Raw genomic sequence first — 16808 nt, forward strand, 5'->3', positions numbered from 1 at the left:
AAGGGGAATCTGACAGTAGGTCCAGAAAATCTAATAGGCCTAAGAGTTAGGGAGTGTGTCCAGGACTGAGGGTATCTGACATTGGAAGGACGGAAGAGACTCTGGGAGAAAGGAAGAGAGAAAGTCTGAGAAAAATGGAAGGTTGGGAATGGACGGAGCTTGGATGGAAGGGAGTGAGTCTGAAGATGAGTGTTAGAGTGAGTCTGGGATGGAGGGAAAGGGGAAGGGAATCTGAGCGCAAGGAAATTGACAACGTTGGGAGAGGGGGGGCAATCTGGAGGAGGTAGAGACTAAGGGAGTCTGAATGTGAGTCTGCAAGGGAGGTACAGAGTCAGTCTGAGATTAAGGGAGGGAGTGAGCCAGAGTGTGAGACTGGGAAGGGGTTTGCACAAGTGTAACAGGGAGTCTAGGAGGGAATCCAGGAAAGGGAGAGTAAGTCCAATGGACAGTCTGGAGGGAGGGAGAGTGCATGCCTGGGAGGAATTGAGGGGGGAGGAAATCTGAGTGAGTGTTTGGGTTGGAGGGAGGGTGGCTGTGGGACAGAGTCTCGGAGGAAAAGAGAGAGTCTGAGAACAAGGAAGGGAGGGACAGAGAGAGTCTGAGAATATGTCTGCAGGGTGGGACGGGGGTGGTCTGACTGAGAGTTTGGGAGGGAAAAAGGCAGTGAGTCTGAGAACAGATTGGGTAGTAGGAAGTGAGTGAGTCTGAGAGTTGGGGGATGAGGTAGCGGTTTAGGACCGGGACTGAGAATGTGTGAGGGAGGGAACAAGTCAGAAAACGAGTCTATATTTGTGTGGAGGTGGTGCAAGAGAAGGAGCAATTCTGAGTGGGAGTCTGTTAAGCAGAGAACTAATGAGAGAGAGAGAGAGAGAGAGAGAGAAAGTGTGATTTTAAAACTGGATGTGAGCTGGCCACGTGCTGTTTCCCACCACTTTCTCTTTCCTGCTTAATCCACAGTGGGAGAGATGGAAAACCTCGGCTGAAAGGCAACTGGCTTCAAACCCCCACTTCCACATGAACTCTGTTAAGGCCAGCTATCAATATGCACCAGCAGACATGTGGGTCGGGGTAATAGACTTCAAATATTTTGGTTGGAAGTGGCATGCTTTGTTTAGAGACTGCTTTAAGCTTTGGAAGTGTGAATTAGAACAAATTTCAATCAACTCTATCACTGTGTTTAAGCAAAATAAACTTGGTTGTAATTTTTAAAACAATTGTTGAAAACAATAGTAACAATCTTGTGCAGAAATTTGATTTAAATATTTATATGACGAGTTGATTAATATCTTAGGAGACGAGTCCAAAGATGGCGGATTGGCTATGTTAGCTTGCCTATAGTGTCTAGGGATGTGCAGGCTAGGTGGATTAGCCATGAGAAAATGCAAGGTAACAGGGGTGGGGAGAGATTTGGGTCTGGGTGGAATCCTCTTCTGAGGGCTGGTGTGGACTTGGTAGGCCAAATGGCTGATTCCACACTGTAGGGATTCTATGATTCTTGGAGCAGGTTTGCCTGGACGCCCACTGACTCTCCCTCTGTTTAAACAGGACAGGGGCAAATTCAAAGTAGGTTGGATTTCAGATTTTCAGAAGATTGTGTATGCCTCGCCTCTTGATTATTTAAATCCGATTGTATGCACCAGATTTTTATTTTGTTCCTCCCTTCCAGACTCTCATTCCGACTCCCTTCGTCTCTCCCTCACAGGTAACTTACTTCCCAGACTCACTGTCTCCCAACATTGTCAATTTCCTCGCACTCAGATTCCTTCCCACTATCTCTAACAAGCTGGGAATAGAATAGCAGATGTCCTGTGTTACGAAGATGAGTTAACTAAAGGAACAACAAATAAAATTATGCAGCCAATTAATTGTCATCTCTACCATTCCAGCTGTCGGCCTAATCTTTCACTTTTAAATGTGTTTCAGTGCTGGCTTGCTTTATATACACGGGTGCATGGTATAAAGTAGAAATATTTTGTATCAAATAATTTTGAAAGCTGAGTGAGTTATAAATTTTACACTAGAAATCCTTTTGCAGCACCAATGAAGACCTATATATTGTTTTGCAACGTGAAGTGCTGATGAACTGAACTGGAGTAGCTTGTGCAGGTGTGTTATCTTCAAATTCCCTGTGAATGTACAGGATAAATGATTGTGATATCAGAGTGCAGATGTAGTGTGACATGGATGTACTATACAGGAAGGTTATTTGTAAGTATTCATTGCTAAAACATCACGTGTTATGAAGGAAGGTTTTGTTAAAGGGTGATTCAACAAGTTGCGGTTGAATCAAAATTTATGGGAGCACTCTGATTTGCTGTAAGAATTTGGAAACCTTTTTTTTCTGATGATGGAAAGGCAGAAAATAACATGACTTTGCCTAGATATGGGGATGATAGTTGCAGTACCACTTGCCTCAGGACAGGTGAAAGAGGAAACCTCTATGACAAGGAAGGAGAAGTAGGCCTATTCTTATGAAGTGTTAACTGGAAAGCATCTTCTGTAGCACCACTGCTATGTTGGAATGAGATATCAACAGTGCCTTAGGAGACTATGCTTCATAAGGTGGGTAGTGATAGTCATACCACCTCTTTTGTCACTCTTCAAACCTGCGAGGACTATCCTTTCAATCACTGTGAAGGTTTTCATCACTGTCTCTTTCTAAATGACAGATCCTTTCAGTTGCAAGCAGGTGACATGTAAACCTAAATTACCAGAACAACTGGTTGCAAGCATGGTTTGGAGATGCCGGTGTTGGTCTGGGGTGTACAAAGTTAAAAATCACAACACCAGGTTATAGTCCAACAGGTTTAATTGGAAGCACACTAGCTTTCGGAGCGACGCTCTTTCGTCAGGTGATTGTGGAGGGCTCGATCGTAACACAGAATTTATAGCAAAAATTTGCAGTGTGATGTAACTGAAATTATACATTGAAGAATTGATTGTCTGTAAAGCCTTTCATCTGTTAGAATACAATGATAGTTTCACTTCTTTCATGTGTAAATCACAAAACCCTTTTTTTTTAAAGTTGCATTCTCTGGTTAGCTGTTAACAATGGTGATAGCTGGACAATATAAATGATCCTTGTGGCACTCCACTGGTCACAGGCCTCCAGTCTGAAAAGCAACCGTCCACCACCACCCTCTGTCTTCTACCTTTGAGCCAGCTCTGTATCCAAATGGCTAGTTCTCCCTGTATTCCATGAGATCTAACCGTGCTCACCAGTCTCCCATGGGGAACCTTGTCGGACACTTTACTGAAGTCCATATAGATGGTATCTACCACTCTGCCCTCATCAATCCTCTTTGTTATTTCTTCAAAAAACTCAATCAAGTTTGTGAGACATGATTTCCCAAGCACAAAGCCATGTTGACTATCCCTAATCAGTCCTTGCCTTTCCAAATACATGTAAATCCTGTCCCTCAGGATCCCCACCAACAACGTCTGGCTCGCCAGTCTATAGTTCCCTGGCTTTTACCTGAAAGAGTTTGATGTGCATCACTTTTTTAATTAGACTACATAAATAGGATTTGTGGAAATCACTGCTTCTGTTTAAATAATTGGAAAACTTAAAGTAAATTAAAAACTATCTCTGCTGCAGATAGACAAGAACAGCAAAAATAACTCAGTGCATCGCTCTTTCTATTGTCCTTTTACAATTCTCATTTAGAAAAAAGCTTCCAAAACACTAACTAACCTGACTAGTTTGTAGGTGTTGAGCTTATTCTTGCACTACTTATTTGAACAAAGTTTAAAATTTGCAGTTCTCAAGTTCTCAGGCACCAATTCCTTCAACTCAGGAGGCAGGAGCATTATGGCCAGTAACTCCAAAATGGACCTTTTGTATATCTCTTAACATCCTGAATGCAGCTCATCCATTCCTAGTGAGTTATTTATTTCATAATAGACAGGCTTTCTTGTATCTCCCCTTTATCAATTTTTAACCATCTAGTTTGTCCTCATTCGCTAGGACTTTGGCAGCATCATCTTTCATGAGAAAGTCGGATGCAATATACTCGCTTCGTAGTTCAGCTCTGCCTCTATATGTGAACATTCGTTTTGACCTCTAATTGGCTCTCCTTCCCCTACATCTTTACCACTCTTTTTTGTTATTTATGCGGCTACAGAATTCTTGTGGATTTCCTTTGTTAACTGACAATCTCCTCAATCTCTCACACTTTTTCCTATTTCCAATTACATTTACCCCAAACTGTTTATGTTCAGCGTGATTCACCTTCGTTTGAAATAGATAAAAGGACTTGAGAAGCTTTCTATAGTGAAGGGAAATGAGATGAGTGTTGATGAGAAGGGTTGGGAAGGATTAAAAAAATTGACCCAAGTGAGTGGAAGGAAGTACCTATGGTAATCCATAACTTGTAATTTAGTGAACACAACCAAAGGTGTCAGATTACTGTAGAAAGATGCCATGTTCCTGTTCAGGAGAAAGAGTAATTTGTCAGGAGATTGGAAAAGTGATGATATAGAGCATCAGGACAGAAACAAATCAATTTGGTTTTGTTGTGGTTTGCTTAAAAATTCGAAAAACCTGGTCCTGCTCTAACAATTTTTGTCAAGTAATGTGTAATAACAACAGATAACTAAAGGCAGTGATCATCCTGGTGCTCATGACAATGTTACTTACAGTTTGGTTATTAAAATGATAGAATATATAGAAACAGGTTTAGACCATTCAGCCCATTCTGCCTACGGCACCATCAGATCAGAGTTGACCAGTAGTTAATTTTTCACCTTTGTTTCATTTTACTTGAACTTACAAAAATCTATCAATCTCAGTTTTGGAAAATTCTGATTATTCTAATGTGCAAACCCTTGTGGGAGTTCCAAATTTTTTCTATATTTTGTGTTAGGAAAGAATACTTCCCAGTTTTTGCGCCAAATTATCTAGCTCTAATTTTAGAATTATGTTCTTTTATTCTCAATTCTGCTACCAAAACAAAATTCTTTTTCCCTGTTGACCAAACTTGATTTAGTTTTTTTTTAAGGAAGATGATGATTGAGGGTAGGGCAGTAGATATTGTCTCATAGGCTTTACTGATGCATTTGAGAAGGTCCTTCATGGTGGAGTGGTCCAGAAGTTTGGGATCCAGGGTCATTTGGCAAAAATTGGCTTGCTCATAGAAGACAAAAGGTAGTTGTGGAGGGATGTTTTCTGACTGGAGATCTGTGGCAAGTGGTGCTCAGTGATGGGATCTGTTGTTTGTAATATATATCAGTGATTTCAATGAAAATATGTGGTCTGATTACTAAGTTTGCAAACGATATGAAAATTGGTGGAATTGTGGATAGTAAGGAAGGTTATCAAAGGATCCAGCAGAATATAGATCACTTGAAAATTTGGGTGGAGAAATGGCATATAGAGTTTAATCTGGGCAAGTGTGAGGTGATGTATTTTGGGAGGGCAAATGCGAGAAGACAGTATACAGTTACTGAGAGGTCTCTGGCGGGGAACATTCATATATGGAGGGACCTTGGGGCCCAAGTGCATTGCTGCCTGAAAGTGGAAACACAAATGAAAAAGGTGGTCAAGAAGCCATACAGTATGTTTTTCTTCATCGGTCAGGGCTAGCCAGTCACTTTGCAACTGTATAAGACAGTAGTTAGGGCGCATTTCGAGTACTGTGTGCAGTTCTAGTCCCCATACTTTTGGAAGGATGGGGGAACTTTGGAGAAGGTGCAGAAGAGGTTTATCAGGATGTTGACTGGATTGGAGTGTTTTAGCTCCAAGGAGAAGGTGCACAAACTTGGATTTTTTGTGCTAAAGTGTCATAGGCTGACCTGATAGAAGCATATAAAATTGAGAGGCATGGCTAGAGTGGTTAGTCAGAGTCTTTTTCCCAGGGTGGAAATGTCACATACTAGGGATTTAAGGTGACAGGGGAGATGTGTGAGGAATATTCTTTTTACACAGACCTGAAATGTGCTGCATGGGAGGTGGTAGAAGCAGATACATTAGCGATGTTTCTGTGGTATTTACACAGACTTATGAACAGGCAGGGAATCTAGAGGCACAGAGGCAGGCAGGTGGGATTAGGTCAGAATGGTGACATAGTAGGCCAAAAAGTCTTTGTTTCTGTGTTGTAAGAAGAAAAATGGCGATGAGTCTGTGATTAAAAATAAGCAAAGAACTCAAAAGACACCATCGCTGCTCTGAAACAGGTACAGTCAGTAAAAAGAAAAGTGCTCCAACGAAGAGGTGCACAGTGCAGAAGTTGCTCAACACATGCTCCCGCCAAAGCAACACTGAGTAACAATTACCTGGAGGGAAATGTTTTACATTAAGGATGTAGGCTCAAAAGAAACAGGCTGCCTCCAGAATACCTTATTTTAAATGGGAAGAAGCAAGGTAGTGCTAAAATGTTTGTGGCACATTGTACTGTATAGGCTGTTTTTTAGTTTTTAACAATCGGTTCCAGCCTCGAGCAATTGTCTGTGTGGAGTTTGTGCATTGTCCCAGTGTCTACAAAGGTTTGCTCCAGATGCTCTGGTTTCCTCTCCTTTTCTCCCATAGTCCAAAGATGTGCTGGTTAGGTGGATTGGTCATGCTAATTTGCCCATAGTGTCCAAGGATGTGCAGGCTGGATGGATTCGCCATGGGGAATGCATGATTACCAGGAGAGGGGGTTGGTCTGGATGGGATGCTGTTCAGAGGGTTGATGTGGATTCAATGGGCCAAATGGCCTGCTTCCACGCTATTGGGATTTTATGATTCTGTGATAGGTAATTTTGACACACATGACAATATGATGAAAATATGGAGAGCTGGAACTCTGACCACAAAGCGATTCCATTATTTTCTTCAAGCTAACAAAATTGAAGCACAGATATAGTTGTTTTTAACATTCTTGAGTATCATGGGAGAAAAAGCTTTCAGCTATCTGAGGAGTCCGATACATTCAGAGAAGCTGAGTTCCAAAACTTGAGAAATAGGAGGAATCCTGCAGAAATCATTTTCACCAAAACCATTCGTGATTTCTGACTGGTTCAGATTCCATAAATGCAACTGGCATGATGTTGAATCTACTCCTACCTTGTAGCAATTTTACAGAACTTAGCTGAATACTGCTAATTTGGAGACAACTTAAATGATGCTGTCAGAGACTGGTATGTGGTTTAAGATGTGAAGGAGTTTCAACTTAAAGCATTGGAAATCGTAGTTTCAATGGACCTAGCAGCCAAGGAAACTTTGCAGTTAAGCACAAGCATTGGAATGCACAAAATGGCGACTTAGGGGTTCACAAGATGGCACCTGAGAGACCTGTACCAACACAGAAATTGAACTGCCATTGATGTGGAAAAAACAGATTCTGCAGCAGCAAATTGCTGGTATACTGAAGTTGGAATGCAAAAACTACAGTAAAAAAGAACACATTGAATGGGTATGTTTCAGAAAGAAACATGAATAACATAGAGCAAAAGTACAGAAACGAAAGAGTCGGAAGAAAATCTACATGATGCAAAAAGGACGTGAGGAAAATCTAGACTCAGTCTGAAGAGGAGTTGTTATTAAAAATATTGGTTGTTGCTGGTGACACCAACCAATACTGGGTTGCTCTCTGACTCAGTGGCAAATCAGTAAGAATGGAGATGGATATCAGCTTGATGGTTTTATTGATACCTGAAAGTGTGTATCAAAGGCAACTCAACAACATTGTGCTGCAACCCTCGAAAGTTGCACTAAGACCAGTCAAAGCAATGTTATGGATTGTATCAATGTGGGTGGCACAGTGGTCAGCACTGTTGCCTCACAGTGCCAGAGACCCGGGTTCAGTTCCTGCCTCAGGCGACTGTCTGGAGTTTGTACATTCTCCCCGGGTGCTCCGGTTTCCTCCCACAGTCCAAAAATGTGCAGGTCAGGTGAATTGGCCATACTAACTTGCCTGTAGTGTTAGGGGAAGGTGTAAATGTAGGGGAATGGGTCTGGGTGGGTTGCTCTTCGGAGGGTCGGTGTGGACTTGTTGGGCCAAAGGGCCTGTTTAATCTAATCTAAAAAAAAATTCACTTATACAGTTTGCCTGAAGATTTGTCCTTGTACATTACCAAAAGGAATTTTCCAGCCTTATTGGGAAGAACAGGTTACATAAAATCAAACTCAACTGGGCTGAAGTAAATTGTAAAGAAGTGTGCCATTATTTTCAATCGTGGTCTGAGAAGCTTGCAAAAGATCTGTGAAAATCAATGATGAAAATGAAGTAAAATGTTGCAAGGCCTAGGTAAGTGCCTTGTGCAATCAGACCAAATGTCCACTCAGAATTAGAGGGGTAGATGAAGATGAAACTCCTTGAACCTGTAAATATGAGTGATTGGGCCACACCTATCATTCTAGTGGTAATGAAAGGTCTGCATCTGTGGTGATTTTAATGTCACTATTAAATCCTGTGCTGAGTAGTGTCCTTTGCCTTTAATCGAGAACATATTTGTTAGACTAGCTGCAAGTCAGCTCTTCAGCTTTCCCAAAGGGAAAATTCCTTTTGGTAATTTGCAAGAACAAATCTTTAGGTCAACTATACAACTGAACATTTACATTGAAACAGCCCCTAAAACCACTTCAACTGTGTATGTCCTTAGTCGAGACTTTTTCTGGATGAATATAGATTCTGAATCTCAAAGACTTGGCAATTTTAACCCAGAAAGGACAATTCAAGTACAAGACACTTCCATTTGGAATTGTATTTGCACCTGCATTATTCCAACAGGCCATGGATCAGATTTTAATTGGATTGGGAGGAGTCCAGTGTTACCGAGGTAATATTTTAATCAGGGAAGAATTGAGAAAGTGCATCTCCACAACTTAGATGGTACTCTACAGAAACTTGTAGGTTATGGCCCAAGAGTGTGGCAAGATAAATGTGAATTTTTAAAATCATTCCATTAAATATTTAAGTCATGCCATTGATGCTGTGGAACAACAAAGTGCCCTTCAAGAGCAAAAGCTGTAACTGAGGGGCCAGCAGTCGCAACAATAGGAAAAACAACAAAATGGCAAAGCATGACCCAAAGAAGCAAGAGGCAAAATGTTCTCATTTATTTTGTCAAACAGCTGATTATAGTGCAGCACGTTTAGTTGAAACTGCAAGCTTTTGAACCACTAGCTAAAGTAGTTAAAGCACATTATTACTGAGAAATGAAATGTCTGCTGAAGGTAGCAAGAGGGCGAAGAACACCAAAGGGCCACAAAGATCTCCATCTGGGTGGTTCTTAATTTGCTCAGAACTTCATTCAAAAATCAAAGCTGTGTCCTGGTTTGTTTATTTATTGTTGATATAGCAAAGAGGCTTGATGAATTATGGAGTACATACAGTGAAAAAGAGAAGAAGCCATTCATTAGCAAAGCTTATAAACCTAAGAAGAAATCTGATAAGGAGGGAGACATGTTGTGATGATGATTTAAATTGTTAATTTCTGTCAGTTTACTTGCAATGTAACTGAAAGCATTTAAACCCTGGCACAAATGTTGCAACTTTTTACGCTTGTAAGTTGTTGTGGAGATAATCTAAGGCAAAATATCCCTTGAGTTTTAAACTGAACAGGCCTTTTTATAGTATTCACACTACAACAGCAATTTGAAGTATGTTATGCTTATGGGGCACCATTGCTTGTTTTCCCATAGAAAATATTCCAATTTTTCTTAATCAGATCCAAGCAAGATGTCTATATTATACATTTTGTGTGCTCCATTTGCCATTATTTTGCTGTTTAGTTCATCTGTGTTGTTTTGTAACTTGTTTACTGCTATCTACAGAATTGATTGTACTTTTAATTTAATAACTCTCGATTACTTCCCCTCCACTTCCATTGGATATTGGAAGCACAGTACCCTGGTTTTAAAATTCTTATTCTCATTTTCAAATCCTTCGATAACCTCTCCTTAACTGTGTAACTTCCCTTGAGTCCCATAATTCTTTTCTCATTCACTCATCATTGACTGACCAGCATTTATTGCCCGTCCTTAGTTTCCCTTGGAAAGGTGATGATGAGCTGCCGCCTTATACTACTGCAGTCTGTGTGCTGTAGATAGATTCACAATGCCATTAGGGAGGGAATTCCAGGATTTTGACTGAGTGACAGTGAAGGAACAACGATATTTCCGAATCAAGATGGTGAATGGCTTGGAGAGGAACTTGCAGATGATGGTGTTCCCATATATCTGCTACCCTCACTTCGAGATGCAAGTGGTTGTGGGTTTGAAAAGTGCTGTCTAAAGATCTTTTGAATTCCTGCAGTGTATCTTGCAGATAGTACACACTGCTCTCCTGAGAATTAAGTGGTGGAGAGAAAGGATATTTCTGGATGCAGTGCTAATCAAGCAGGTTGGTTTGTCCTGGATAGTATCAAACTGATCAAGTGTTGTTGGAGCTGCACTCATCCAGACAAGTGGGGAGTATTCCATCATACTCCGTATTTATGTATTGTTGATGGTGGGAAAGCTTTGGGAGGGGAGTTACTCACCACGGTTATTCCTTGCTTCTGACCTGCTCTTTGCAGTCACTTTACTTCCACATTATTTATATGGTTAATCCAATTCAGTTTATGGTCAGTGGTAATCCCCAGGATTTTGATAGTAGGGGTATTCAGTGATGGTAAAGTCACTGAATGTCAAAGGGTGGGGTTTAGGTTGTCTGTCATTGGAAATTCAAATTGCTTGACATTTAGCAAAATATAACCTTGTAAATCCTTTGTAGTCTCTGTGCTTTTTTAATTCTGGGTCTCTTGCTAAATCCTATTTTAATTGGTCTTAGCAGTTAGACTTTCAGTTACCAATGCTCACGGCTATGGAATTCTCTTCCGAATCAATTGACACTCCCTAACACCTACTCCTTTGATCAAGCTTTTGGTCATTTGTTCTAATATCTCTTTAAATGGTTTGGTGACAGACATTGTTAAACACTTGTGTTAAATGTTTTGAGATTGTAGTAATTCTTGAGCAGGTTTGTCCTGAAATCTTCTTCCATGTTAAGAATGGTTCTTTTATAAATGCAAGTTATTGTTAGATAAAGCAATAGAGATTTATATACCGGAATCATCAAAATATGGTGATTAACCAAACAAATCTTAAACAATAATTACTTGTCAAATTCAGAAAATTAGAGACTTTCTGTGCCCTGACTCTTTCATTTCTATGCTAAAATTTCCTAAATTATTGTAAAGTTTTTTGAGGTTTGAGTAAAATGTGAACTTTTTCATAATTATCTCTGAAGTAGTTTCAATTGTTAACATCTAGTTTCAAGAACTTTTGTGATATTTTCTTTTTCTCTCTCAACTAGTTCAACTTTGTTGGAAGAATCCTTGGACCCAGAGGTCTAACAGCAAAACAGTTGGAAGCAGAGACAGGATGCAAGATTATGGTACGAGGAAAGGGCTCAATGAGGGACAAGAAGAAGGTGAGACTGATGTAATTGGATAGCTTGAAATAGCGTTTCCTTCAATGCAAATACTCAATGTCAGTTGTTATCTAGCTTCCAGTAAAGTTTAATCTTGGAAAAGTAATTATTTACATTGGTAAATAGCTTCTTATACTTAGCCAAATGAGAATATTTCCAATATAGGCCAAATAGATAAAAGCTTCAGGCTTAATGCTATGTGTTGTGTTTAACATAGCCTGTGAATTAAGGTTGTGTCGTATATTAAGTTACCACTTCAGTGTGCTTGCTGAAGATGGAATATTTTGTTAGTCTTTGGTTTGTTTGATCTTTGACATAAATGCCCAGCATCAAAATACATCTTACTAGTGGTTACTTGCACATCTTTCCACCTGATCAGAGGGGCAACTGTGATGCTTCTTAAGTATTCACTAATTATTATCTGAATTTTTATGCTAACGTTGCAGTAATGAACTTGTCTGGTTGGGTAGAATGTGAGGATAGGTTATGCCATCCATTCCACCTTTGTTAAATTGCAAGGTTATTTGATTAATTCAAATAAGTAAATGAATATATCGGAAGGAATTGAAAAAAGTCAGGATAACTTTGCAAGGCTTAGCTGTTGATGTGGCAATATTCATGGAATGATTCTTCAAGGTTGAATAACAATGTGTTATCCTGGACATTTTGCTCATTTATCTTGGAGATCAAGCAAAATGCTTAGCTGCAACTTGAACAATAAAGATTTGTGCAGAATTAAACTGTTGGGTGGTCACTGGTCATGGATAGTGTGCGTGTTATAAAATAAGAAACCGGAACTCCCTCCCTAATGGCATTGTGGATCTACCTACAGAATATGGTCTGCGAAAGTTCAAGAAGGCAACCCTCAAGGGCAACTAAGAATGGGCAATAAGTGTTTTAGCCAGTGGTGTCTGTATTCCATGAGTGAATAAAAATAATTGTTTTTTTTACACCCAAGATGGGTGCAATACTGACTTGAGGTGGAATGTTTTTCCATTTGGATCTATTTGTTTGAAGCACAGTTAATTGCTTCCAAAATGTTTATTTTATGTAAATCCTAATTCTTATTACAAAGATTATTTAAATCTGATGATTTCATTAACCTGGTTAGATTTGCCAGCAGGTTGTTTAAATTTAAATGCTGCTTGTGTTATTTGTTTTGTAATGTCATTGATTCTGATTTGTAATAATTGATACACCAATCATAGGAAGCATGCAGATTATGCCTTGAAATGCAAAGATAATAGGCCAGATATTAAAATTCAAATTTTTGTTTGAGAAGAAAAAGCGGTGAATTTTTGTTAATTCTGTTTAGGGTACAAATATCTGAACGTAAATAAGTTGGCTTTTTGTAGGTTGATTTACAGTGTAAAATAAAATGATCTATGGCCACACTTTAAATAAATTACTTAAATTATTTGCAGATTTCTTTTGGTTTGAAGGTTGGAATGCAGAGTCATGGCATCATTACAGTGCAGCAGAAGGCCTTTTTTGGTGCATGTCTGCACCAGTTCTCCAAATGAACATCATGTCTTATTGCCGTTCTCCTGCCCTTTCTCCATTGCTTTGCACACTATTTCTGTTGAAATAATTTGATGTCTTGGTGAACATCTGAATTGAGCCTGCCTCTATAACCCTTCTAATCAGCATGTCCCAATCTCAAACTACTTGATGTACAGAAAAGCCTTGTCTCGCATTATATCTATTTCTTTTGCGGATCATTTTAAATCTATGACCTGTTATTCTTGATCCTTTAATGAGTAGAAATAGTTTCTCCATGCCTACTCTGTCCAGATCTGTCAAGATCTTGAAAACTTCAATCAAATCTCCTCTTAGCCTTTGTCTCTTCAGGAAGGATAAATTGGAGAAGTTGAGGTTTTCATCATAACTGACATTTCTCATCTCTGAAACCATTCTGGTCGCTGTCTTTTGCACTCTGACTAATGCATTCATATCCTTCAAAATGTCACAGTGCCTAAAACTGTGAACAGTGATTCAACCCAGGTTTAACTAGTGTGTTATAAATGGTCAGAATGACCACCCTCTGCTCCTGTACTCTGTGCTGCTGTTACTAAAGCCTCAGATACATGTGAACAAGGATCAAGAATAGGCCACTTGGTACATTACTGCATATCTCCAATAATCTTCTATCATCTGGGTGATCAAGAACCTTTATCTTAAAAATATTTAAATGATACCTTTGATGACATGTATGCACCCTTTAGAATGGCATCCTATATTTTCTCCTGGCTCTCCACACTCAGACTATCAAGATGTATTATCTCTCACTGCTCTATATTAAAATGCATCTATCACCTACCTGTTCAGTCTACCACCATGTCATTTTTCTTCTAAAGTTTTACATGGCCCTCCATGGCTGGCACACTGGTTAGCACTGCTGCCTCTCAGCACCAGGCTTGTCTGTATGGAGTTTGCATGTTTTTTCTGTGTCTGCATGGGTTTCTGTCGGGTGCTCAGGCTTCTTCCCACAGTCCACAGATATGCAGCTTAGGTCGATAGCCATGCTAAATTCTCCCATATTATGTTTGGATGTGCAGGCTAGGTGGATTAGCCATGGCAAATGTGGTAGAATGGGTCTGAGTGAGCTGTTCTTTAGAGTGGCGGTGCAGAATTGATAGGCCAAATGGCCTCTTCATTAGGGATTCTAAGATTCCTCGCAATTTACAATGTTTTCATGTTTTATGTCATCTGAAAACTTTGAAATTATCCCCTGCACTCCAATCCTGTTTCCTATCATTCAATCAATTTTTGTGTCCACATTATTACTGACCTGTTATTCCACGAGCTAAAACTTCGCTCACAAGTTTGCTTTGTGGCATTGTATCAAATGCTTTTTTGTAAGTCCATGTACAACACTGACATCAACCCTTTCTCTTACCAATTCAAAGCATCTCAACAAGTTAGTTATTCATGTTTTTCCTGAAATAAATTCTGGCTGGCTCTCCTTAATTTATACACATTTTTCCATGTGACTGTTATTTCTGTCCTGAATTATTGTTTCCCTACCATTGAAGGTAGACTGAGTGGCCTGTAGTTGCTGGGCTTATCATTGTATCTTTCATGCAAAGGATATACTGGTTTACCAGTCCTCTGACACTATTCCCAAATTTGGGGAGACTAAAAGATTAATAATCTGTGCCATTGCATTTTCCCATTTCTCCTCTTCTAATATCACTGGATGCATCTCATCTGGTCCAGTTTTCTTGTCAATTCTAAATACCAACTACTTATGCAATGTCATAGATTTTTGAACCCTTTTTGTGACCAAGGTTTTTTTACAGAATTTCTTCAATGTGGAAACAGGCCATTTGGCCCAACAAGTCCACAATGATGCTCCAAAGAGTAGCCCAGACCCATTCCTCTCCCTGTATTACTCTACATTTACCCCTGACTAATGTACCTAACCACACATCCCCAAATACAGTGAGCAATTTAAGATGGCCAATTCACCTAAACTGCACATCTTTGGATTGTGGGAGGAAACCGGAGCACCAGAAGAAACCCGTGCAAACTCCACACAGACAGTCACCTGGGGCTGGAATAGAATCTGGGTCCCTGGTGCTGTTAGGCAGCAGTGCTAATCACTGAGCCATTTTTTCTGTCACCATGACTGAATAACATCTTCCTTTCAAAGATTCAGTAAAATATTTGACATCTCAGCCATGTCTCTTGCCTCCATGTGTATATCTCCTTTGTGGTTTCTAATTGGCCCTATTCCTTCTTTTTCCATCCTTTTATTATTTTTGTTCCTACAGAGGCTTTGGGATTCTCTGTGTTAGCTGCCAGTCTTTTATCATAATGTATCTTTGCTGCTCCCTTTTATTTTTCACCTCATTCCTGAAAATTTTGAGTTCAATTTTATTTTTTATCTGTCATAAGCATGCTTTCTCCTTTATCTTTCTTTCTTTTTTTTTGTCCAGAGTTCTCTGGATTTGTATGTTGTAATTACCTCTTTTGAGGAAATATATCTTAACTGTAGTTGAACCATCTCCTTCTTGAAGGTAGTCAAAAAATGTGGTACTGAAAAAGCACAGCCAGTCAGGTAGCATCCGAGGAGCAGGAGTCAACATTTCGACCGTAAGTTTTTATCAGGAATGCTTATGCTTGAAACGTCGACTGTCCTGCTCCTCGGATGCTGCGTGACCAGTTGTGCTTTTCCAGCGTCACACTCTTTGACTCTGATCTCCAGCATCTGCACTCCTCACTATCCTCTTTGAAAAATATACATGAACAATGGGCTATCTTCAATGAAATTATTAACTTTATAGTATAACAGTCACTGTTCACTAAATATTTCCTGACCAACAATTTATTTGGCATACTTCATTCTAAAGAACCAGGTCTTGCAGTGTCTCCTTTCTTGTTGGACTGGATACATGCTGCTGGACGAAATATGCTTGGTTCTTGAACACCGTCTAAGATTGCTGGTCCATATCTGCCCTTAATACTACCACTATTCCATTTTATGTTTGGGCAAATGGACTTCCCCTTTATAATTACTCTACAATGCTTGTCTGCTTCTCGAGTTTCCTTGCAAATTTGTTCCTCTATGTTAGGGGATACTAAATGAGTATTTTGCATCAATGTTTTCTGTGGAGAAGGATGTGGAAGAGAACATGGGGAAATAAATAGCAACTGTCACTGAACCATCTTTGAACAATGTCCACGTGTAGAGGAGGAGGCGCTGAACGTCTTTAAAACACATAAAGAGATAAATACCCCAGGACCTGATCAGGTGTACTTTAGAAGTCTTTGGGAAGCGAGGGAAGAGATTGCTGTGCTGCTCGCTAAGATATTTGTATCATCGATAACCACAGGTGAGGTGCTGCAAGTCTGAAGGTTGGCTAACTTTGTGCCACTATTTAAGAACGGTGGTAAGGAAAAGCCAGGGAACTATAGACTGAGCCTAAATGAATGGTGAGCAAGTTGTTGGAGGGAATCCTGAGAGTCAGGACTTGCATGTATTTGGAAAGTCAAGGACTGATTAGGGATAGTCTCCATGGCTTTGTGCATGGGAAATTGTGTTTCACTAACTTGATTGGAGTTTTTGAAGTAGTGAAGGGGATTCAAAGGGCAGAGCAGTGGACGAAATCTATATGGTAGACTGGTTAGCAAGGTTAGATCACATGGAATACAGGGAGAACTAGTCATTTGGACACAGAACTGGCTTGAAGGTAAAAGACAAAGAATGGTGGTGGAGGTTTGCTTTTCAGACTGGGGAAGATATAAAAAGGACCTAATGGACAACATTTTCACACAGAGGGTGGTGCATGTATGGAATGAGCTGCCAGAGGAAGTGCTGGAGGCTGGTATGATGACAACATTTAAAAGGCATTTGGATGAGTATATAAATAGGAAGGGTTCAGAAGGATGTGGACCAAATGCTGGCAA

General features: G+C 39.8%; 1 protein-coding gene across 6 annotated transcripts in view; it reads left to right on the top strand.

Annotated features, from left to right (window-relative positions):
- Nucleotides 1-16808, top strand: part of LOC140483175 (KH domain-containing RNA-binding protein QKI) — a 534384-nt gene that overhangs the window by 218398 nt on the left and 299178 nt on the right. For all 6 annotated transcript variants that reach the window (XR_011961908.1, XM_072581215.1, XM_072581214.1 and 3 more), the window contains exon 3: nt 11280-11396. Coding sequence is in view for 5 of the 6 variants with exons in the window: in XM_072581215.1 (XP_072437316.1) it covers nt 11280-11396 (117 nt within the window). In the remaining variant the exon portion in view is untranslated. The remainder of the gene's footprint in view (nt 1-11279; nt 11397-16808) is intronic.

Source organism: Chiloscyllium punctatum, chromosome 11, assembly GCF_047496795.1.
Source record: "Chiloscyllium punctatum isolate Juve2018m chromosome 11, sChiPun1.3, whole genome shotgun sequence".
Taxonomy (NCBI): domain Eukaryota; kingdom Metazoa; phylum Chordata; class Chondrichthyes; order Orectolobiformes; family Hemiscylliidae; genus Chiloscyllium; species Chiloscyllium punctatum.